Source organism: Manacus candei, unplaced genomic scaffold, assembly GCF_025592945.1.
Source record: "Manacus candei isolate 608988 ecotype Guabito, Panama unplaced genomic scaffold, ASM2559294v1 h1tg000063l, whole genome shotgun sequence".
Classification (NCBI taxonomy): Eukaryota; Metazoa; Chordata; class Aves; order Passeriformes; family Pipridae; genus Manacus; species Manacus candei.
The window spans coordinates 3,098,352-3,123,261 of record NW_026138111.1 but is presented as its reverse complement, the minus strand read 5'-3'; the positions used below and the strand labels follow the sequence as shown (position 1 = coordinate 3,123,261).

The 24,910-nt window shown below is 38.7% G+C and overlaps 1 protein-coding gene across 2 annotated transcripts; it reads right to left on the bottom strand.

Moving 5' to 3' along the window:
- Positions 1 to 1,283: 1,283 nt before the first annotated feature.
- On the bottom strand, positions 1,284 to 23,784 carry BCAP29 (B cell receptor associated protein 29). Of its 2 annotated transcripts, XM_051805156.1 has the most exons (8): positions 23,648 to 23,784; positions 23,290 to 23,393; positions 19,797 to 19,897; positions 17,507 to 17,657; positions 13,833 to 13,968; positions 11,226 to 11,337; positions 3,571 to 3,671; positions 1,284 to 2,258 (listed from the first exon to the last, which is right to left on the bottom strand). In XM_051805156.1, exons 2-8 carry the CDS (start codon positions 23,379 to 23,381, stop codon positions 2,220 to 2,222), a joined length of 732 nt encoding a protein of 243 aa, XP_051661116.1. In that variant the 5' UTR covers positions 23,382 to 23,393; positions 23,648 to 23,784; the 3' UTR covers positions 1,284 to 2,219. The 2 variants fall into 2 exon arrangements, with proteins under 2 accessions (XP_051661116.1, XP_051661117.1); XM_051805157.1 differs by lacking the exon at positions 23,648 to 23,784 and having other exon boundaries at positions 23,290 to 23,579.
- Positions 23,785 to 24,910: the final 1,126 nt, after the last annotated feature.

The following is a 24,910-nucleotide window of genomic DNA, read 5'->3' as shown; positions in this document are numbered from 1 at the left end:
GGGACTCTAAAGAGCTGAGCACGTGATAATGCAACTCAAATGTGTGTGACCATCCACAACAGACAAGTACAAAAACTATGATGGTCATACGTTGCTCTGTGACAGGGAAATGAGAAAAGTGATACAAGTTATGGAACACCACAGAAGAAATGACTGAAGCCAAACTAGAAAGTCTGTGTGTTTTAAGCAATCTCTAATTAAGGGAACATTCCCTGTGGCCCGATATGCAACATTTTTTGTGTTAAGCTGTTGTCTCCTCAATAAGTGGATTCATGTCTGCCAAGCAGCCAGAAGGAAACTGTGAGGCTGAGATGACCGATGTATTAGAGGGCAGTGTGTAAGTACCATGTGCTGAATGGCTGTTGCACATCTAAAAACACCCAGCCTCTTTTCAGCTTCTGAGGGAGCAGTGCATACCACCCTGCACTCCTTCACACTTCAGTCATGACCTACACCAAACAGCTGTGTAAAGCATTCAGACTTCCTCCTCAAGGAGAAGCACTGGTAATGTCAGTGCATTCACAACTACACATCTTTCATTCCGTGTTAATTTTTCTAAGATAAAGGATGAGGAGTGCAGTGCATGACATCTTTCAGTAAGCTGCTAATTTTCTACCCAATTATTTACAGTATTACAGGAAGAAATGTTTGAAATTTAATGAATAAATAACAATAAATAATAAGCAAGTAATATTTGCTTTTGTTTAGTGTCTTAAAGTAAGAATCAGATGTGAGTTTTTTCATTCTGTTATTAAAACCAGCACTTGCTGTTATGCCTCCAAGGTTTCCAACCACAGCCTTTGGATTTGACTGGAGATAACATTCCACCACAATTTTAAATATTTCAGAAAGGGGTGGGGAAAAAAAAAAAAAACAAAGATGCATTCACCTACATCACCAAAACACATGTGTATGCAGGTATGAAAACCTGTAACTTTACCTGAAAGTTTTTATATTAATAAAAAAAATCTGCAGTGTCACAGAATCTCTGAAAACACATTCTGTACTACTTCAGCAAAGATAAAATATTTTTTTAAAACATATGCATTTTTATTTAATATGCTATGTTATTATGCGTTATACTACTTGATAAGCTGTGTTTAAATTCTAAGCTAAACAAATTCTGTTCCCAGAGCAATCAAAACTACCCCTATGAAGAAGACTGTGCTTTCAAGAAAAGTTAACATCACCAAGCCAGAAGTGTATTTTTTTCCTAGTAACATACCTGTTAACTATGATGAGATAGCATACTGGGAGAGATTTATAAGAATAAACCCAGAAACTCAGGAACTTAAACAATCCCTTTAATATAACAAACATATCCAACTTCCAAATATAAACTGGGACCAACTAACAAATAAGAAACTCAAAACAACTTTCTGAATACCAAAAAGGTCTTATGTAAAACAGTGCTCATTTATTTGAGGTATCGTATCCATGAAAACAAAACAAAACAAACCAAACTGTCTACATTTAAAAAGATTTTTTACTTAGCAAGGCAAAAGAATTTAGGTGGTACATAAGAGTAAACAGATGTAAACAGTGTAAAAATACAGACTGCTAATACCAGCCAACCCAAAACTGAAATAACCCAAATATTAAAGAAAAATAAACCAGAGGCATGCAAAATATTGTTTGTCAAAATACACTCAAATCCATGTGGCTAAGTGGAAGTCAAAAGCTAGTGAGATGGATTTAGAAATGCAGTTTTCCTTTCTTTATTTTCCTTAGATTGATTGTCATTTGATTTTCCACTGAAGTGGAATGGCTGATGAAAAGCTTTTAACCTTCTTCAACCCAGCAGTAACTGAATTTTTAAAACTCCTAACAGGTGTTGAAAAGGAGGTTTAGATGTTTTTATGATATAGTGTGATATACAACCTCACTCAAATGCTACAAGCAAATGGTGCATGGTCTGTTACTCTTATGGGAGGCAAAAGCTTCGAAAACAGTCAAGTTGCTTCAGGTGGATTTTTGAATTTCTCCTCAGGAGAGCAGTGACAAACTCCATGGTAAATCCAGTACACCACCTAACATTTTATTTGCAACACAGAACATTTTGGCAACCAAGATATATTAGAGGAATCTGAATAATGACCTGCAATGCATGTGCTTTTCAGAAAAATCAAGTTTTGTTTCAGATACGCATCAGGAACATAAACAGCACAAGGCTTTTCTCATTGAAGCAACTGTACTGATGCCATCCGTCTTAGTTGCACTTACAGGTCTTTCTTATCTTCTGCTTTATTTAAACTTTGCTGAAAAGAGACAGATAAACAACTTAAGTTTGGCCAAGATCAGAAACCGTTGACTTCAGATGCTGCATTTTGCCCCCTTGCAGCCACACCTGATTTGTTCACCATACACCTTTCGAAGTTCCCATCAATACCACCCCACAAACACTTGTGCTTCTGATCCCAGGATAGTCAGGGCTGTGCAACCCTAGGTCTGCTTCCCATTCATGAACAATCTGAACTGCGCAGCAAACTCAGCAGAAAGCATTTTCTCCTATCAACCGATTTATCCCTGGGAGCTGCACCCTCTGTGTGCCCAGTACCTTCTGTTCTTTCCATTCAGAGGTAAACACAGAAAATGGTGAGGATGTGTGTTCTAGACCACAAGCCTGTTAGAAATGCAGCAGGACTACTATGGCTCATTACACAGGGAAGCACAACAAGGACAGGACATGCATGGTGGTCTCGATTTGAACACACAGATCAGTTGAGCAATCTCTGTAGTACAGGGTGAGGCTGGGAATCAGTAAGTGGTTTCACAAAGTGCAGGAAAAATAATTTTAACATCAATCATTTATTTTCTCCCAAGATCACTACTTGTAAAAAGGACAGCTTTCATTTTTATTGAATTTTGGTTAAGACAAGAGGTTAGGCATGGAGCATATGAACATCTGTCAGACAACTTAAAAGAACAGAAATAATTACTGTATATTTCATGGGTGTATATTATGGGTATTATGACCATGCACATATGCAAACTCAATCAAACAGCTAACTGAACTTTTGGTTATGTGTTTGGTTTTTTTTTTAAATTATTTTGTACTTCAGCTTGAATTTTATAGTAGCCTGTTTTTAGCTTAGGCTGTTTGTTGTGTTTTTTGGTTTTCTATTCTTACATATCAACAATATTACAGCATTTATAATCCAGTAATGCAAAAACATGATTAAAGAGCAAACAAAATAAAATTATTTTTATAAATTATGTACATACCCCCCCCACTACTATTCCTATCATTTTCTTACAAGATTTCAATTTGATCATCACATCCAAAACTATCTGAATTTTATTTCCCAAATGACAACAAAACTGAATCTAACAATTTTGACCTGAGCTTTGCCACCCAAAGTGCAAAAAAAGAAAACGCTAATAACTTTGCCATTCTTGTAAAACTAAATTCTACTATTCTGATGAAGTTTAAGGACTGCTGCCCATTGTAACCTTATGCTATACTAAAAATTTTGGTAAATTCTCTTGCACAATAAATACCAAACAAGCAGAATTTTGCTGGTACAACTTCAAAACACAGTGCTTGTATAGCAATCTGGAGCCACCTACCTGAAGCCGTTCATATTCCTTCATCAGATGATCATATTCTCTTCTAACACCATCAGATTGCTTTTTAACTGCAGCCACTTCATTTTTTGCCTTTTGGAAAGCTGTAAAATATCAGAATTGGTGTTTTAATTATTACTTGTATTTCTGCAGATCCTCAGAGCCCTGGTTGTGTATTAAGGCTCTGCTGCAGTAGACATTCCTTCCTCTAAAAAAGCTTGAATTTAAAACACAGCATCACAGATGTACACAGGAAGAGATGTTCAGGACAGGGAAAGAGAATGACCTGTGTTCAGTAAGATCAGCACAAGGAACAGGAAGGGTCTGTAAGACAGGTAAGGGCGAGACCAATAAACTGTTGAAAGAGGTGGCAAGTTAGTCATGACTACAGTATTCTGTCACATTGCAGGAGACAGTTTTAGAAAAACTTCACAAAAACCCCACAACTCCAAAATCAAAACTGTCAGCCCTCCTAAAATAAAGAGGGAACTCAAATACTTGGCAAGATTTTCACAAACCAGCTGAGACTATCTACAAAACATGGGGGGAAGGGAGAGAATACATTATTATAGGAGCACAGACCCCTCCTTTTCACCCTGTTCTTTCACCATGCATGAGTTAATTGATTAGAAGCATCAATTTATGGATGAGAAGGCAGAAATGGTGGTGGGAGGACAGACAACTGTGAACAAACTTTTCACGTCAGAAAAAGTAATTATTACTCTACTCAATCTCAACACAATAAACTGAGAGATGTCTACGCTGCAGTACCAAGCAGCCCAGGACCTTACAATGTCATTTAGACATTTTCGTATTCCTCTGCTACAGGTGTCTCAGGTATCATTGTATTTCTCTGCTGTAGAGCACAGCCACACTCTAAAACTTGATATATTCATGCTAAAACAAACGTTGTTAATGACCTAATAAGGCTGGCTCATACAGCCACTTAAAAAACCCCGAACAACCAAATCTGATGGTACAAATAAAAAAAAGAACATTTGCAAATTCCTTTTTCCAAAAATGTGGATCTATCCTTTGACTGTGAATTCCCTGAGAAAGAGCCTTCTTTCCCAGAGACCTCCAAGACACTCAAGAATTGCAGCACCTCTAAGAGCCTATTCCCAAGAGGAGGAGCTAGATCTGTTTGGTCTGAACCAGATTTCTCTTTGGTTGCTAGTTCCTGAAACATCAGAAACTAGATTTGACCATTCTTTTACATGCAAAAAGGAAAACTCCCTCTCCATTTCTGCTATTTTTAATTAATTTGAATGTATAGATGAAAAATGGTTCTCATTTCAGAAGCCTGCAAGTGGTTTTCCAGTAACAGGACTTTTACCCAGCCTGAAACTCTGATTTACTGAAGTTAATAACACTTCTGTCTGTTGATTCCAACGCGATAAAAAATTCACCCCATCTCTTTACATCCTTTTTTTAATTTCCATACTCTCACACAGTTATCCTTCATCCTTTATGGCATTCTTGACAGCATCAATACAAATTTTCTAAAGGTATTGGTATTTGGAATGACTATAATTTCCACACCTGTGACAAATCAAACTCCAATGCATTTAGTCTTTCTTTGATCTTATTACTGTTTAAAATATTCAATAGTAAAATTTGGAAATCAATAAAATAAATTTTTGACAATTTGATAAACTTCTGAATTTTAAGCTGTAGACAAAAAACTGTATGTATATGCCACTTCACTTCTTCAAGAATCTACTAATTAGAAAGATAAATTCTGCTTTTGTTTGAACATTCTTATACATAGTTATAGTAAAAATTAATGAGAACTTATTTCTGAAGAAGTAGGAACTCAATATTTTTGATCTAATATTATTTAGTTATTTATAAGCAGCAGCACGGTACTTTAGTTGCAACTAAAAACTACTTTATCTTTAAAATATGAACAAAATACCTAAAAACATCTACAAATCAAGAAAGCTAACAAGCTACTGCATTGTTTTAATGTTTTGACCAAAACAGATGTACGACAGGAATACCTCACCTAACCCTAGAAGACGAAAAAGCAGGGAACAGATTGTCCTTTCCACCTGTGTTGGCTATGGACAAAAAAAGAAAAACATCAACAAACCACTAACTTGTTCTTGTTAGGACCACACAATTAAAAGGAGCATCACATCTCTGACAATGTGAATTCCTCAGTAGCCCAATTTCTTTGGACGCCTTCTTGTCAAGCAACAGAGCCCGTTCGTATCTCACTGCTCAACTCTCCTGCACTGCACAAGCACTGCAGTGCAGCTCAGTCGATGGCACATGTACATTGTTTGTCATATGGACTGTATCATATGAACACGGATCCAGCAGGGAACAGAAAATCCTTTGTATGCACAACACAGTCAGTTTTTATTTCTGGCTTCCATCTGGCCTGTTGGTTTTTCTCACAGGAGACAGAACAGCTGCACTGGCAGCAAGCAAACCCCAACAGCTGACTGTTCCTACTAAAAAAGGCTTGAGCAGGCAGGAGGTGAGGATGCTGTTTCTACATTAATGCAACTAATGAGAAGAATAGTCAGTAAGTCCCAAAACTCAAATCCAGCCTCAGTACTGTGAGAGGTAGGCTATCCTTTTTCATTTCTTCCTCTTCCCTTAAAATAATAATCAACAAAACATTCTTAGGGCAGTGTTTCAGTGGAAGACATTTGTGGAAAATTTTATCCCTTTACACTTGTGTTACACGTGTGACTGGAGGTCCATAAACTAATGTAATATGTACAGTCCAGGAGAAGTAGAGAACTTGTCCTTCTCTCACCACATTCTCTGTATCCTAATCCAGCACAGATAGTTTACTTTATATTGCTCTGAATTCAAAGCAGGATGAGGAGATTACCACAGCCCAGCAGCTGTGCAGCCCAGTAGCATTTCTATGATCCTCTCATTCAATGAGCACGGAGAAGCAAACACTAAAACAAAACCAAACAGCAACAAAACCAACTGATGATTCTTTGGGTGTTTTCTTGCACAAGTACTAGTCCTGGTCTGACTAAATCACTTGACTTACAGTGCTTGCTACTAAGGAAACCATCTGGAACTTACATTAGCATTGCTCACAATACAAACCTACAACCCAAATGATTTGGACCAGTTAAAGAGTAAGAAAGAGTCCTCTCTTTTAAGAGTTTTCAAGTTGAGAAAGAGCTATTCACATTTAAGAATTTAGGCACTGACGGCACAAAAGATTTGCCAACAAATACGCTTGTAAGGCTGGGAACACAACTCCAGTCAAGTAATTCCATACTAATTCTGAATTCTCTTCATAAGATATAATGGTCAGATAGCTTAAAACAAAAAGGCAGGGCCAGAAAAATCAATCACAAATTTGCTTCAAGTACCTTTTGTAATCTCAAATGAAATTTTGTTACAAAATGATATTAAGAGAATCTTCCGACGGCATAAACAGCCTTGTATAACAAACCCACGCTTGTGTATGCGGCGCCATCCCTTCCCATCAACTCGCAGTGCGTGTGACCTTGTGCAATGTCTCCCACCAAGCTTATGATCCCACAGGTAAAAAGTAAGGTTAAGTAAGACTGACTTTGTTTCTAAAACCTCCCTCTGCCATTGGCTAAATAACACGAGATAGTGGCCAATTCCTTTAACTTGTTTTTTTTTAAACTGGAGTGCATCAGTGGAGCTCAACATAGTTTTCATATATGGCACTAGCCTGCCTGGCAACACAAAGGCCAAGTTGAATTCTCCCTTGCAGCCAGTTTTATGAAATGTATTCCCAATGCTTGTATTGGTTAATTATCTAACACCTAATAATCTTCACTTTTAAGTGAAAGCTGTACATCTGTACATTCATACCTTCTGGAACAGTTAACAATTAAAAGCTATTTCAAAACCAGCCCTCCACATAAATTATTGCTCTCTTCCTGTCTCCTACAACACTATGCAACCACGAAACGAAAAACACTTGTGACACATTCTGTACACAAAACAAACCTCAAAGGATGCACGGGAGTTTCATCAGAATTTCCTCCTGCCGCACTGTATGCCTATGACAATGATACATAAATAGAGAGTATTTTCAGAAAAAGTTGAACTAAACTTCAAAAGCATCTAAATGACTTCGGTGAGCCAGCACATATTTCACGAAGTGGAATCCTAATGGAACAGATTTTGTCTCAATGTGGCACTACAGACTCAGCTCAAGGATGCAATTAATGCCACAGCTCAAATTAACTGCACACAGAGATACTGGGACTTCAATGCCTGTTGTGCTACATCATCTGCCAACAGAAACTTAAGGTGCATGCCATTTGCTATGAAATATTGTTAGAAAAGTGAGGGTCAACAAGCTGGAGAGGAGTCTGTCACCAGTCTGTTCTGCCACACAACCTGATCAATATTACGTGTTCTGTATAAATTTATGTTGAGTAAACAAAGCTGTAGCCTTTACCATATATTAGGAAAATGTCACCAAAAATCATGTGATAGAAGTTGAAATAGTACAGCATTGCAGAAGTCTCCCTCCTGCCCAAAGGGTCCAATAATAACAAACTTGACATTTCACACACAGGCATTTCCATAGTTTGGGATCTGTGAGCAAGAAAAGAAAGTTAATGCACTGCTAGCCCTGTTACTGCCCCCAGCCCCAGTAAGGACTGCTGCTCTATGACACTTCTCTCAGCTCTAACTTCATTTTTAATTTCATATAATTTATTTTCTTGTGGCTTTGTGGATAGTTTTCAAAACCTGAAACAATATCCTAGCATCTCCTTCTTCCCTAGAAAATCCCTGTAGGTCCAAGATTAGCAGTCATTCTGAGAGCCTTTAATTATCTGAATCAACATTTTGTTAGAAATATGTCTAATGTGTAGCAGGAGAAAAATTCTCACATCTGTGCTGTGTGCTCCAATGAGTATGTAGGTATCAATGAGACATTTTTCATCATATACAACTTTATCAATAAATTACCATCTCAAAGGTTTCTATACAGTCATGTTATTACATGTCTAGGTATGCTAAAAATGGATTTAGGCTCTCAAAGTGCTAGCCCCACTGCTGGGTGCTTATAAAGCCCTGACGACAATATGTGGAGTTGCAATAAAGTAGTGAGGAACTAGTCCTCTTCATTTCTGGAATAAAACAACAAAAGGCATCAAGAGGAATAAGAAAGGCAAGTCTGAAAAGGAAGCAAATTTGGCTGAAATCTTTGTCATTTATTTCCAACCTTTCCTCAGATTTTAGTAATTTCACTACTCAGTCTCCATACTGTATTTTCAAAGCACAGGAGGTGGAAAAATGTCTTCTTAACTTAGGATTTCACTTACAGTTAATTGAGAAAAGAAGCTGACTGTGTTTCCTGTAAAAAGCGAAGAACTAGAGATGAGTGTCCTGAAAGTCTGCAATAATTTCCATCTACACTATAATTTCAGTAAGGAGACATACAGTATTTTCTCTGTCAGTTGTAAATACTGACTCAAAACCTTAGAGAAAATTTGGATCTCCAGTGAAGTCACAGCACCGATCTGATACTAAACTGTGTTCTTAAATGTGAAGCAGCCTTACATTTAGGATTCCTCCTAGGTGCCACTCTATTGAGTTAACCGACATTTCAACATGTGGCGCAGTATAAAATAATGTATCACCGTGCATCAGTAGCTTAACATATGTCCCAGACCAGAAAAATGGATATTTGAAACTACCTTTTTGAAACTTGTTTTTTCTTCCAAACAGCCAAAAAACACCTAATGCAAAATCCCAACCAAACAAGAACAAAATCCAAACCTACTACTTGCATTGAAACTATCGCTGAAAAAATAAACAAAAAGAAAACCTCCAAAATTAAATCCAGTGAAGTTTTAATATTTATACCAGTTTTGCCTTGTTTCATTACTAGTGACACCCTTTACACTCTTTGTTTCCCCCCCCCCCCAATTTCATGGATTGGACACAAAGGAAAGGTCACTTTAGTCATGTGAGCTCAGTAGCATGAAACAAGTAGTTTAAAAGAGGTAAAACAAGCTTTTCAATCTCAACTTTCATTTTGTGTAATGCATTGCTCACACTTAGTGAGCATGAAACTCAACATTCACCTGCTCAGTTGCAGGAATTCCAAAAGAAAACAGTAAATTTGATTCACTTTCTCTAACACTCCGAAGAAACCTGTGTCTGCGGATGTGGGATTTGAAACCTTCTGGTTATCAGTTTGCTCAACACAACATACAAGAAAACTCACTTTTTGTAAGACAGACATACCTTAATACCACCTAGCTGCTGATAGTAATGCCTATGGGGTTTTTGGCAATGAGGGGGATGGCATCAGTGGAAGGGTTGTAAATATTTTCCTATTCATTCCTAAGAAAGACTCTCTCCCCCACTTTTGCCCTAACAAAAGATTCAAGTATGCCTTAATTTATACATCTTTTGCATGGACAACAGCTCACAGGGAGAATGCAGCTGAAGCAGCATGAGGTAAATCTATTTATTCCTTCACTTTCTCTAGCATTCCTGTCTGAAAAGCTTACACTATATTAGTGTTACATACCACCAGTTAGTTTAAATAAAACATATGCATTTAAATTTTCCATTGATCCTGTCACTTCAAAGGCAGTTTGCTCCCCCTTTCTTCAAGAAAACAGCAGGAGAGGGAAAACCCACTATCAAACCTGCCTGAGAATGTGAACTAATGAGACTCTCTATTTAAAGATTATTGTTGCTTCAAGCCTAGCTGAAAACAGCTGTTCTACAGTTCTAGTTTGAATTCCCAGTGAAAAAAGACAATGAAAAAGGATACATGAAACATATGCTGTTATTCTTACAGCTCTGTAGCACTGCAATATGAAAGCAAGGCTATGTTTTGATGACAACACACAACTTGGTACCATGAAAATCTGTATTTTGTTACATTCTGAACATCTGATTAATGTTTACTAGATCACAGGCAGTGTTATCTTAAAAACACCAATCTCAGAGGAGCAGGTGTTCATAAGCATCACACACCTTGACAGATCCCAGTAAGACAGAACCAAACAGGTAAAATCTGCTTCTATCTCAATTTGGGTTGCCTATAAAGCAGTTTTGACAACCTAAACCTTAAACACGGAAGCTGTAACAAAAGTATTATGTTACAAATTGCAAGGTATGTTTTCTTGTAGACAAAAAAAAAAATAATTAAAAAGCTAACACCTTAACACCTCTGCTGCAGAACAGATATAAATTTAGAATACTTGTCAAGGACTTCTCTGCTATCTGACAGAAACCCTATGTTACAGTAAAAAACCTCAACCACATACTTCCCCATTTCATATAGGGAGAGTGGCTGCTATGTATGATATGAAAGATCAAACTCATGGCTATAAGCAACCTGCAATTGATTCCACATCCTGGTCACGTCATTGATGAAGACAAGTCAACATCACTTAAATATATCCTTTCAATTTGGTAATAATTATAATTTAATTAAGGTGTTCTAATTACACTGTACACATTTCATAATGAAACATTTACTAAAATACAGGGATGGCAGTGATGTTTTGCTAGTTCCTAGTCAAATGTAAAGAAATGCCATGCCAAGTGTTCTGGAAATGGATGATTTAAGTTAGTTAATGCTATACCCAGAATACATTTTTGACGTTCAGTGTTGAAATCATCTTTTTCTTAATTGAAAAGAAGTCCTAACTAATACTTACCAGTCGATGTCTTCTGTAGTTCTGCTTTCAAATATTCAACTTCCTCCTTCAACTTTTCCTGAGTTGCTTCCTTTGACTCTTTCTTTTTATCACTTCCTTGTCCACTCAAGGCCTAATAAAAAACACAGTTGCTACAATTAATTTTATTTTCATTAGCCTGACATTAATTCAAAACACCCAAAGAATGTCAACTTCAATCTTGCAAACCAACAGGTTTTATCAAATGTCAACGTGATACAGGCAGATGATCATTCTAGAAAAAAATTCCCCTGAATTAAAAAAAAATAAAGGAGATAAAAAAGCTCAATGTTTTAGGTCGATAGTAATGGCATACTTGTAACAGAATGGTACTATTTCCTGTGTAAGAGTATTTCTGCATCAGGTGTACAACTTTTGTTTATGTTATAAATATGTTTTTCAGAAGATATACGCTGGGACTTGCCAGTGACAGAACACGGTCATATTTATGTGCAACTTGTTCTAATAGTTTATTGCGATTTCTCTCCTTGTAGGTTTGCAGCTGCTTCTTCCATCTTCAGAATACTTCAATATCTAGATCCAATTTCCAGTGAAATTCAAGAAAAAAAACTAGGAAAGGATTGAGGAAGAGCCCTGTAAGCACTAGGCACAAGAGCAATATCTTCCCTGTACTATAGAACTGCTGGCACTACTATACTTATGCATGTTATTAAGATGTAAATTAGACCCCATAATTAGATCCTTTGCTCTACTTGCCTCTACTGCCCAACCACACATCATCTGTTATGAAAATGGCAAAAAAGTGGAAAATGCTTAATGGAAAAAAGAAAAGTGAAACATCTGAGATAAACAGCTGTTAGGTGAACTTGTGATATCAGAGTTTACCGGGCACAGGTGGGAGCAAGGGGGAAAGATTACTTTAGGAAGAAGAAAAAAAACCTGTTTATAAAGATGAAGGAAAAGAACCTTTTATAAAGACTGGTAAACAATCCACGGAAAAGAGCTGAAGAAAATTTTCCAGAAGCTATTTAATCAAAGAGTGGAGATTACACTGGACTGTTGGTAAGAAAATAGCTAACTGTCTCCTTTACTTTGTGATCACCTCTTTCTATTAATATGCAAATAGCTATTTCTGTGAGCTTTCATCTTAAGTCCTGTGCCCCATGGAATCTCTGAACAGGAGACAGTGCAGACCTCGCACACCAGAGTAAACTTACAGTATTTATACTTGCAGCCAGTGCCTTCTATGCAATTGCTCTCACCTCTCTCTGATGGCAGAATGAAGCACACTTGCAAATAAACACAAATGCAGGGGCCAAGCCACTGGATGAGAGAAATCTAAGGCACAGTATGTCTATAAAGTTAAAATATTCCAATTCCAAACACTTCACATGTCCGTCACAACAGAGATCCAGCCACAGCATGTTGCCTGGACCTGCGGCTACCAGTGTTTTTGCAAACCGTGCAATCAAATACACAAACAGAAACAGACAGGAATACAGTTCCCAGTTTCTGGCTATCGCTTACAAGTGGCTAAGAGAATGTGTTGCTAAGGGAATACGAAAGCAGAACAAAAAAGAGGACTTTTGGCCAAATCCCAACAAAATAGAGAAGAAAAAAAAAGTACCACAGGCAGTAAAGAGACAAATTCCATGGTTGAGGGAGGGAATCTGGATCATTTTGACAAAATACCAAATCACAAAATTTTGTAATCATTGCATACTCAGGAAACACCTAACATGCTCTAATGATCTTTGTTTTACAACAGTTCTCAAACAACTGCATTTTTTTACATCCTTCTTGTACTTTTTTGTCCAGAATCTGTTCTCTGTCTGAAGATTTATTACAAAAAAATTACAGTGCTGGTAACCATAGACGCTGTGTTAGACAAACTCGAAGGAAACCTGTACACACGTGCAGTGAATTTTGTTTTGACAATGTGCCAGACTGAAGAATGCTCTAAAAGTCTTCATACCCCACATATCTGCACACTAGCTTATGGTTCAGTCTCTTCAAACAGAATTCAAACTAATCAAAGAAAGATTTCATACATTTATCTTGATTATCTTTGATTGCTTCCCTTCCTGCACACGATTGTGTACTGAACCACAACAGAAAAATGATAGCTTAATTTTCTTCATTCTTCTCATAAAAATAACATCTCTTTGATCCATTGGTGGTTCTTTTAAGTAAGACATTTTTGCACTCAATACTACTTAATATTACGGCAGTGTCCTACTAAAATAGGAAAGTATTAGGAAATCGGCTGACCCACTATAAAAAGATACAAGAATACAAAATACAAACCCACTACAAAAAGATACAAGAATACAAAATACAGTAACTACAAAATATCAATTTTACAAGACATCTCTTAGTACTTCGATGAAATTTGTCCTGGAACGACAGAACATCATTTATTTGGATTACTTCAGTTTCCTTTGTTAGTAAAATGCTACTGAAATTTGTTTTCAGTATTCTGAATTACATATTTTAAGTACATAGTTCTTCCTTTTTCCACCAGAGGGAAAAAAATGAACAAATATTATTCAGTAGCAAATCATCCTCACAGTATTTTGTACTAACTACTTGCTGAATAAGAAAATAACTAAAGAAGCTCAAAGATACCTCCTGCAGCCTTTCATTCTCAGCCATGTATTTTTTGGCTGCTTCAGTAGCATCATTTACTTGCGTTTCCAGAGCTGCATGAGATGCCATCTCTTTTGCCAGCTGAGTAAGAAGGGTGACAGTACGTCTCAATACACTGTGAAGAAATACAGTGAACAGAACTGTAATTCACATCATAATTTTTTTTTTTTTAAAAAGCAAAACCAAAACCAACAAAAACCAAAACAAACCAAACAAGCCAGAAAACCAAAGCAACCCCTTTTCATTTGCTGCATTAGCTATAAAAACAAAACCAGAAGAGAACTGTTCAAGCACTTGAAGGGAAACATCCAAGTTCATCCGTGACAAATAACAGTAAAAGGAGAGATTGAAAATATTTTCATCCATTAACATTCTGATTTTTACTTTATGCAGAACCTCTCTCCTCCTAAATACCCACAGCCATTAAGGGGTCAGACATGCTTGCTTAAAGGCTGAGTTACTCTTAATTTTAAACAGGATGGATCTCCAAATTGAAGACCCAAACAACATGTTAATGGTAAGGAGTACAGTGCAAAAAAAAATAATAAAAAAAATCCCACAACTTTATAAAAGGCCTTACAAGAATAGAATTAGCAATGTGAGCATTTTAATCTTCAAAGTACTTTATCAATACAGTTAAATCAAGAGCATGCATATGGCACCTCAAATCTAAGCTTTGCCTAGATTTGATCTAGTGATTGCCTCTTTGCATCACTACTTTTGTTATTCATCTTGGGAGTCTTTCAAAGCAGTATGTTGCTGAATCAAGCCAAAGTAACACTAAGTTAAATTAATGCCTGTAATATAACTATGCAGCTGCTCGTCAAAGAAATTTGAAAATCCAAGTAATTAACTTTTTCATAATTGAAAAAATATTAGTAGACCTTTTTGAGGTAAGCCTCCCCTCACCCTCCAGCTTCTTCACTGGAAGCTCATTTTCTTACTTTTTTGGGGATAAGGAAAAAAGTTAAGGTCCCCATGTCACTACTTTTCCAAGGCTTAGCATGTTTTACTATTGCTTATTAATTTATAGGAGTCATTAAAACACCACAACTAAAACAGAATCATAGAATCATGCAGGTTGAAATGGGCTTCCAGAGGTCATCCTGCCCAGAGTAGGGACAGGTTAAGCAGATTGCTCAGATCCTTATCCAGTTGATTTCCCACCATCTCCAACGATAAGTGATTCCACCATCATTCAGGGGCCTTGTTTCAGTGTTTAACTGCTCTTGATAGTAGAAGTGCTTTTCTATCTTTTCTATCTGAGGTTCCTGATCTGTTACCTCTTGTCATTCCTGTGTGGATCCACTGAAATGAGCTCACTCCATCTTTTCTACAAGCTACTACAGATATAGCAACCAATTGGATCTTCCCTTCAAAGGTTCTTTTCTGGCTGAAAGACAAGCTCCCTCTTCTCTCCTCAGAGGTCCCAATGGGTCATCACAGCAAGGACACATGCCATCCTAGGATAACACAGACTTTTATGTGCCCAATCTGCTTATGTACTCCCCAGTTGCACCTGCTAGTGGGGGTAATGTTACATTACCCACTGACTATCCCAGAAGGCTCAGGGAATTGGGAGGCCAAACAGCAGAACTTATCAGTATGAAACAAAGCAACCTAAGGTTGATCATGTTATACTCAATGCCTCACTCTTTTCCAAATATTTAGTCATTTGGTCCCAGTGAGCAGTGGGCTCATGTTTTCTTGAGCTTGCCTTTAGTTTTCAGCCCTTCTCGTCCCTCTCTGGTTCTGCATGGGGTAACAGAGGGCCAGACAAGCCTTGGTAGGCTCTCCGCATCTTCCAGACATCAAGTCAGACTAGCAGATGGGTGTCTCTGTCCTACCTAGGGAACAGTCTCTGGAGACTATGACCCTTCTCTTTTCTGTGCAGTTTGCATATGAGGGCTCAACTGGATCCAAGACCTCCAAATACAGGAGATCATTTTCCTTACCCAATGTTCCACAATTGCTGAACCACAGATAAAAAGCTTTTCTTGTGCTGTCACGTGTGACAAGCTCCTAGTGTCCTCCATTTTGTGAATCTCCATCTACCACTATTCTGGAATTTTCCTATTGGCTGATGTGCTGAAATGAACTAAAACTGACCCAAAGAATGAACCAGGGGCATCCAAGTACCTGTTCACACCTACATGTGGTCTGAACTTGGTTGGGTGATGGTAGCAGCAGTGCAGGATAAGACAACCCAAGGAACACTTTCCTCACCTTCTCTGACAGACATTTTGCCTGTTTAAGGGATAAGCAAAATAGCTCTACTAAGAAAAGTCTTTTTATCTAGCCACTACTGTAGGAGTACTTATTTCTTCTAAATTTTGGTGAAAGGCCAATAGCCCAAAAAAACACATCAAGCAAATCTCTTCAACAGCAGAACTTTTATGCACAATAAAATCTGCTGGGGCCACGTGAGAAGTTTTCTTCCTTGAAAGCTGAGTGGGAGTAGGATCCTAGGGGACCAGCTTCCAGCTCTTGCACAGGACACAACCCAGCTATTCCTCTTGGAGCAGAGATCAAAAACATATTTGTGCATATTTACTCAACCTTTCTAAAGGAAGACAAAGAACATGATGCATTCATATCACTATTGTGCAAGGCTAGAACCACCTTTGTTTTTTCCAATGTTTTCCTGCTCAAGTTTCATATTAATTTTTCTTTGACGCTTTTTTATGTTCAGCACTCCACAATGATCTGCTAAAATGGCCATACGTCACTCTAAGGGGAAGAAGTTTGTCAGAAGTCTCTGTGATTTTCTTGATCTGTGTTCTTCTTGCATATCTAGGCAATGTCAAGCAGCTGGCTGAAGTAACTCAGAAAAGGACCAGCATTCTTTGCCCAGTCACCACAAAAATGTTCAAATAGAAACTCATTTCACCAGCACATCCGTTTCGATTCATTCACATTATCTGTGTCCAATGAGCTCATGTGCTCCCTGCCCACTTTTAAGACCAGCAGGTTGTTTGGCTACTGATTCACAGGTTGTCTTGGCTGCTACTGCTGGGTAGTACAGAACTGTCCTTTCCTTTACTGTTTTATTAGCTGTATTTAAACATCCTGAAAGGGATACCAGATTTAATATCATAACACCATAGGAGGCAAGTTACCGCAAAGTGCTTGATCTGAAATATATCTGAAACTTTCCTCAAAGGCCGGAATATTATCCTAAGTTCTTAACTTATTATCAAAGGTCTTAACTTTGAGCTTGAGATGAAGTGGTTGAAGTCAGGCTCAAGTTTTGCTTCTTAACACAGCAGGATGCAAAAATACCAGCTTGCAAGATATTAACATTATTTTAACAGTACTTTAGTTTCTGATTTTTTTTTATTTCCGTTTTCCATGTTGAAAAAAAGGGTGTAATTTTAAGGAAGGAAATGAGTATTTCCTGAAGAAACTTCTGCAAAATATACGTTTTCTCCAGCATTCAAAATGTTTCTTTCTGTGTGTCGCTCACACATCTGCCCAATCTTCAAATATTTGTAAGGTATTATTTTCCCTGATCTTACTTGCTTCTTATCCAACCTGGTCACACTTAATTCTTTAATCTCTTGAAATTGGCCTTCTGATCTTTACTTTACAATTTGTGCAACAGTTCCTGTAATAAACATACTACATAGATACTAGAAAAATCTCATACTTACAGCCAAAGAAATAAGGAAAAACCTGAGAGATAGAGGTTTCTTTGCGATCGAAAGAGTTTCATCTGAATGTGATCAAAGGCACTGCTATTGATGTTTGCAGCCTTTTCATTCACGTGAACGGATGAGTACTTCCTGACTTCTCTAACAGCATCTGCAAACAAAACCAGTCCGTTCTTATTCACATCTGTGGGTGTGTGTGTATGATAAACCACACTTAGTACTAGAAATATGTATCTGGACTTTCAGCTCAGCGAACAGAAATAATGCAAACAGTGGCACTGCTTATGGTATCTATACATTTTAAAGGCTGGTCTTGATAAATCACTGAAGTGCTCCAGCATATTTCCAGAAATATGACAAACTATTGCCCAAAACATGCCTGAACAGTCATTTCTAACACTTGCACCCAGTCCCCAGGCATCAGGCCAAAGCAACACACTCTACAAATGTTAGCAAAGACTCCATAGTATTAAAATGTCACTGCTGACAACTGAGTTAAAATCCCCCCCTGGACAAACAGTGAGAAATGAGGAAGAGAGGGGAAAAGAAGAAATATTTTCTCAAGTATTTCATATAGAGTTTGTTAGATAAGCATGTGTTTTAGTAATGACACAAGTGTCTACTTTATGCTTGAATCACAGAGGGAGAAAATTATTTCTGTAACATCCATCAAAATAGAAAGACTAGTAACACAGTAACATCAGTAGTAACTTAACTGTAATAACATAATAAACAGAATGGAGGAGATAAGCTACACCTCAGCTTTCAGTCATTTTTCATACATCTTTCAGCTTCTTTTCATTCATCGTATACTCCTGATAGTTCTGCAAAAGGGCTAATACACTGCAAACACTTTTCAAAGGACAAAATAATTAATCAGGACTTACATCCACACAAACCCAAAATCTAACCCAGTTAAGAGTTCATATTACAATATATAAACTTAAGGTCATCATACATTCCTACAACCAATATAGCACCTTAAATCTCCTTCTGTGCATCAACGAATACACACATTTCATGACATCATCAGTTCCTGCAGAGTATTTTGGCCATGTTATTAAACTGCTGCTGCATTTGTCTAAGCAGACAATCAATTCCAAAGAAAAACACACGTGAATATCATCACTTATGACTGCCTCTTTCATATGCCTAAGTTATTAAGAAGGGAAAAAAACCCTGAAGTAAAACTTCAAACAATGCATCACATACTACGAGTAAACAAATGCATGTCCCTGTGCTATAGGAAGAGTCTTCTGAAATAACCTATCACTTTATGCTATGGGGTAAGCATGTCATCACTGCTTTACTTTAGCCCAACTTCATCTTTCTGCAAAATCAATGACTATCGACAACCAGAAAGCAAACTTTGGTTGAAGCTGGACCTGAGTTCAAGAGAGTAAATGAAATCCATTAGTTTTCAAACTTAAGCCATTTACTGAAGATCTACTTATGAGAATAATACTAAGCATAATCTTAAATAATGATTTTAAAAGTCTATTGATATTTCTGGTACTTTTTTAATATTAAGAATGTAGTATTGCAGTCTGGCCTAACATTGTTATTTATGTAGCGCATCTGTATACTTCCCTCAGCAGAAAATAAAACCATGCATTTTTTTCTTCTTATTTCAAGTAGCTTGGAATTAAAGAGCATGTTCACTCTAAGGTGCTGGAAACACTTCTATCCATGGAGAACTACTACTATCCCTAAACACAGGAGAACTATTTTCATCACTGAAAGGTGCTTACCTCACAAAGCAGTCAAGACAGACATTACACGAAATCAATCAGGCATATGGTCACCATTCAAGCTCCAGTTTCCTTAAAGCTTTACTCCTATTTCATAGACCTCAGGATCTACTCATAACAGAGGTAGCCAACAGCTGTTTTGTATCTGCACTGAGCAAAAGTAGTCAAATAGCCCAGGGTTTTGATATATTCTTCAAGAGCAACAAAGGGAAAGAGTGCCATCTACTGCATAAGAAGGCACAGTTCAGCCAAATTCTTGCGTGGAACATGTTCATTTACCTGTCTGAGAAAGTGAAACCAAGCAGCAGCCTAGACCCAGCCCCATTTTTCCTCCTCATTCACTACTATATTAGTATTGCATTTGGATTCCCAATGTGGATGCAGTATACGCCCTCTCCTCTTTCATTCCATTGTATAACTTTTCAATAAATTAGCTGATTTACATTAGGCTTGAATCCTTTCAGTTAATTTACTGATACGAACTCCATGTACCAGGTTTTTTCCCCCATTTCTTAAGAAACCGAATATTTAACACTTACCAAGAAACAAGACGATCAGTAAAACTATTATTGTAAGGAACATCTTGTTCCAAAATACTGCCATTTTGCTCCATAGAGGAATCATAAAAATCTTCTGCCATCTGTAAAACAGCATTGTGTTATTCAAAAATAATTAAGCAGTAAAAGAAGAGCATAACAACCTCACAGAAGAGAGCCTTGTTATTGATAAGAGACTTGTTAAGGTCTCTAAACAGCTGCTTTAATTGCAATACAATTTAGATGTACACTTAACTTTTCCAGCAATCCAACTTGCTCATCTCTTTTTTATTTGCTGTCAATATAGGCAAAGATAGTTGGTTCAACTTGCAAACTTCTTGCATGATAGCAGGTGTGTTTTATTTCAGCTTTTACTTTGGCTAGAATTACTTGATGTTCAGTCCTGACTACAATAAACTCAGGGATGGGGTAAAGACTAAAATCCATTGCATCATTTTTATTTCTATCCAGTTATACCCCTTGTTGCCAAATAAAATTAAAAGCTTCCACAAATTAGGATCATCTCTACCATCCTTCTTCAGAAGGCTTATCTTTTACACTGATGAATCTGCATAATTATGAGGTACCAGGACTGTTATAACAGTCTAACTTGTAATGACAACAAAAGACAAGTCTTATGCTTATATTCTGTCAAGGGTTAAAATCCTTTTCCCTAGCATAAATTTGCTGGCTATGGAAGCAACTTCAGAGGCCCAATGGTGGTGAAGACAATTATTATTTTTTAAAACAATCATCTATTTGATATTACTGCATGGAGTGCTCTGTAAGAATTCACACTTGCAGCACGAATGAAGAACATCTGATGTGCTCAAATGAATTGCAACCAGTCGTAACAGAGCACCTACTTGTCTTTTGCTGCAAGTTAGAATCAGTGCTACTACACAAATGAAATAATACCTAATCACACCATTAGGGATGTAACACAGACATGCTACTCAGTGTCTGATTATATGAGGTAAAATTTCCAACTTTTGTTAAGACTATTTACATTTCACAGAAACTGTTAAAATTTGGCCTCTAACAAAGCAGTTTCCAACCTAATATGAATTTAACTTAAATTAGACTGTGGCATCATCTCCCACGTTTTTTTCTGAATGTTCGCCAGAAAGGATTAAAATGTTTTAACACTGTGCACGCAAAAAACTCCTTTAAATCTTTTAATATAATTTGAATTCTTTATAGCAGACAGCCACAGTCTGTATCAAACAAAAAGCTTACTTCAAGCTACAACTCAAGCAAAGCCAACTTACAGACTGTTCAAACATGCAACTCTCCAAGCTCCATACTGACCTCCACTTAAGAAGTGACTCTCTGAGGTATGACCTTAGATCAACTACACTGCCAATTATAATCAGGCTAAAAATTAGATCTCTTTACTGCAAAGTCTTCTTGTGTACTATTTTCCCACTTATTTTTCCTCAACAAGTATTGACATTCACATCTACCAGTGCTCCATTGCCTTTTGGTGACAAAAGTCACATAAATATAATCCTTCCAAACTATAATACCAGTCACCACTGTGGATGTACTACACTTCGTAGTACAGATCTGTCTTTTTTACATTGTCAATTTACTTGCTCCCCAGGAACTTATAAGCTTATTAGCAAATTTCAAAAAATTAACCAAAAAAAAAAAGTGTAGGCACAAAAGAGACAAAGAATCTGTTTGAAGACTGAGAAGTGAATAAATCAAACTTCCAAGAAGAGCAGTTTCACACGTGTCAGTATCCACGCATGCTTTGCTGCTCTGACAGAACCAGCTCTCTCTCAGGCCACCAAGAGGAGTACAGCAGAGCTGTTTCCCCCTGGTACTGTCACAGCAGCTAAATCTACGCTTTAACCCCACAAGATTCCTGCAAGTTTTATTAAGAAGATAATTGGCACATATCACATATGGGATAAAGCTATTTCATGCTTTCAGAAATCACTGTTGAGAGGAAAAGGTCAATGCTCCAAACAGAGCACAGGAATGTATTCATTTAATATAATTTAAAGCCTTTCAGCCACACTGGATTCAAGCCCTGTTTGCACCACAAGTGAAACGTATTTCAGTATTCCCAAAGTACTCTGCTTGTGTCATCAGCCTGCAGAAATTCTTGCAGCAAGTTTCCTCACATAAACCATTAATAATCTGATGATTATGACTGCCATAATCCTTCTCCCCTCTCACATACAGTTGCACTTTTGATTAGAAAACAAGAGAAAGTATGAGAACTCAATAATCTGTGTTGAAATGCTTAACTCCCCACAAGCCAACTTGTAAAAATGGGAAGTTAAATTAGATTTTTAGAACAGTTTCAATTTCTGGATTTAAGGAAACATGACTAATTATTGGTATCCGCTATGGAGAAGCCAGGCATTTTCAAGACTCTTCTGCAGGTTTAAGTAGTTAAATTCAGACTCTCCACACAGCAGCTTTTATTCTTTAAGATATTACAGTAAAAGCTGTATTCTTCATTCTAAATACATCTAAAGATGTAGAAAGTAAATATGCAACAATTTTTACAGAACACTGAGACAGCAGCATTTTTATTTCTTTTGAAAAAGCTTTAATGTTTCATCCTGCTTGGTTTTGGAGGGGTTGTAAGTTTTTTGTAGTTTCTGGCCCTTTTTTTTTTTTTAAAACCTGATGTTCTGAAAAGAAATCATAAGTCTGCTTCTCTTGCCTCTTGTGGAGAAGCTAGCTTTCTTTAAATCCTGTAAAGAAATTAACATTACCAAATTTGAAGATCTACTTACAGGAAACAATCTTAAGATAATGCTGTAAGCCAGGCCTTCGCAGAGACTAAGAGTAATGAGCATATTTTGTTTTTTTCTCTTACTACATGCATGTATTTTACAAGAATTTACTGTTTTCTTAATGTTTGTGTTGTTCCAGAACCACTATAATGTTGTTAATCTATATATAAGCCTATAGAGGCCTTTATTTCAGTAATCTTGAACTTTCTGCATCAAACTCAAGTTCAGTTTTTCTAAACTAATATCACAGATTTTTTGCAGGCCTTAAAACATGCTTTATGCAGCTTGCTTTGAGTATCTGACATCTTTCATCTGTCCAGCACCCACAATGCCTAGTGTACAACCAAAACATAAAGTTGCTCGTCACAAATTTGACAAACAACTGCCGAAAAAGCTGCATCCTCCTCTCATTTTTTTTCCTGCTAGATACCTGCATTCATGCTGGCTACTCGAGAACCCTGGGAGAAGCCGTCCCACCTGCTGACACAAAGCAGGGGGGCTCATCTGGGCACCCCGACCGCTGTTCGGATGAATCAGCACTACGCACAAATCATAAAGCTTCTTCAAGAGGCTTGCAACTCCTGATGCTCCAGTCCCAAACAGTATCCCTTCAGCTTTGTTCACAACTAATGTAAGACGCAGCAAAGCAACGTATTTACATAAAAGAAGGAGTAAAATGAACTTGAAGTGGTAAGAAGCACCAGCTGGGCTGCCCAGCACACCGAAGACCTCCCTACCTGAGCGGGGAGATGAACGGCAGGCAAAGCACGAGAACTACTGCGATCTCGCCGTACAGGAAGCCAGCCACTGCCGTCCACTGGAAAGTCATGGTCCCGGCGGCCTGCGGGGGAAGGGGCGGCTCAGGCGGGCGGCTCCGATTTCCCCTCCCAAACTACCCCCAGGGCAGGGACGTGGGGGCCGGGACCCCGTGCGGGCCGGGATCCCGCGGCCGCCGCACCGGCCCGACGGGCAGGGCAGGGCCGCCGGCAGAGCCCCCGCCAGGCGGCCGCAGGCCCGGGGGTCCCTCCCGCCGCCCCCCGCACGGCCGGGGAGCCCCAGGGCCGCCCCGTCTCCCCGCCCGCCCGGCCTTCGAACCTCCTCGGCGCCGGCGCCCGGCGGAGCTGATGGCGGCGCAGGGGCGGGAGCGGGGCCTCGCCGGCCGGGGCTGAAGAGGCGCGGGCCAATCTCTCCCGCCGGCGCTGCGGGGGCGGGCGGGGAACGGGGGGTGTGTGCGGGCGCGGAGCCGCCCCCGCCCTGCCCGCGGGCCGTGGGCAGGGACGGCCCTGAGTGACACGGCGGGGGCGGTGCGGAGGTGCTGCCGGCCCGGCCAGGGAAAGGTGCCGGCGGGCACCGGGGAGGGAGGGTCGGTGCCGCTCAGACCCGACCCGGCCCCGCCGGCGGGGCGGGTGAGCTGGGTCTGGCGGCAGCGCGGAGGTACCGAGGGGCCGCACCTCTGCTGGGAAATGCGTGGATCTACACGTTGAGAAAGGTGGACATGAATATTACCTTTCTTTTTTTCTCCCTGTCTAGGGAATAGTTGCAAGCATTTTGCTGTGGAATCCTGCTGTGATCATCCCACTGCTCCATGACTCGAGATTATTCCATCTGGGACTTCAACTCTGCTCTTCTAGCTTTCTCCTTAGTTTCTGAAGTTCATTTAAAATGCTGTGTGTGTGTCTGTCCATCCCCTCTCCATGCCTAACGCTAATGTATTAAGACCCAGCAAATCTTTTTCTCGAAGAAAATAGGCCCACTATTCATAAGGATAACAACAAAGCAACAGTCTCAAACACCGTCAAACAGGCCTGTTTGGACCTCATAAATAAAACAGTATTCCTTCAGAAAACCCTGTTCTATCATACTGTCCTGCGCAGTTTTTTATCAGCGTACCAAGGCTCCCAAGGTATTATTTCCATGCTTTGGTACTCATTTTCCCACTTCTTGACCATCTCTTTTGCCACCCATCCAACTTTCCTTTGGCCCTGCGTAAGGGTGCCCCCCGATCACCTTGTGATCCCCTGATTCCTTTTTCCTATTGATCCTAATAGATGCTGAGGTGCTGCCAGAGGAAGAGGTTACCCTGTCTACCTGGGCATCACCAGCCACCAGCACTCTTGACACAACTACCTGTTTCGGAGAATTCTCTTCCAATTAATTTCCATCACAATGAGACATTAAATGCAGTGAATAGTGGTTCTTTGTTACTCTAATCCAGTGGAACTGACATGGGGTAGGAAGTTCTTGCATAAGCAGTTTTGAGCAGAGCTGTCTGCAGCTGCTCACAATCTGAAATTGTTTATTAAAATTTCCCAAGTCTGCAGCCTGGGGATGGAGCCAGTGTGTTAACATTTTCCTAGC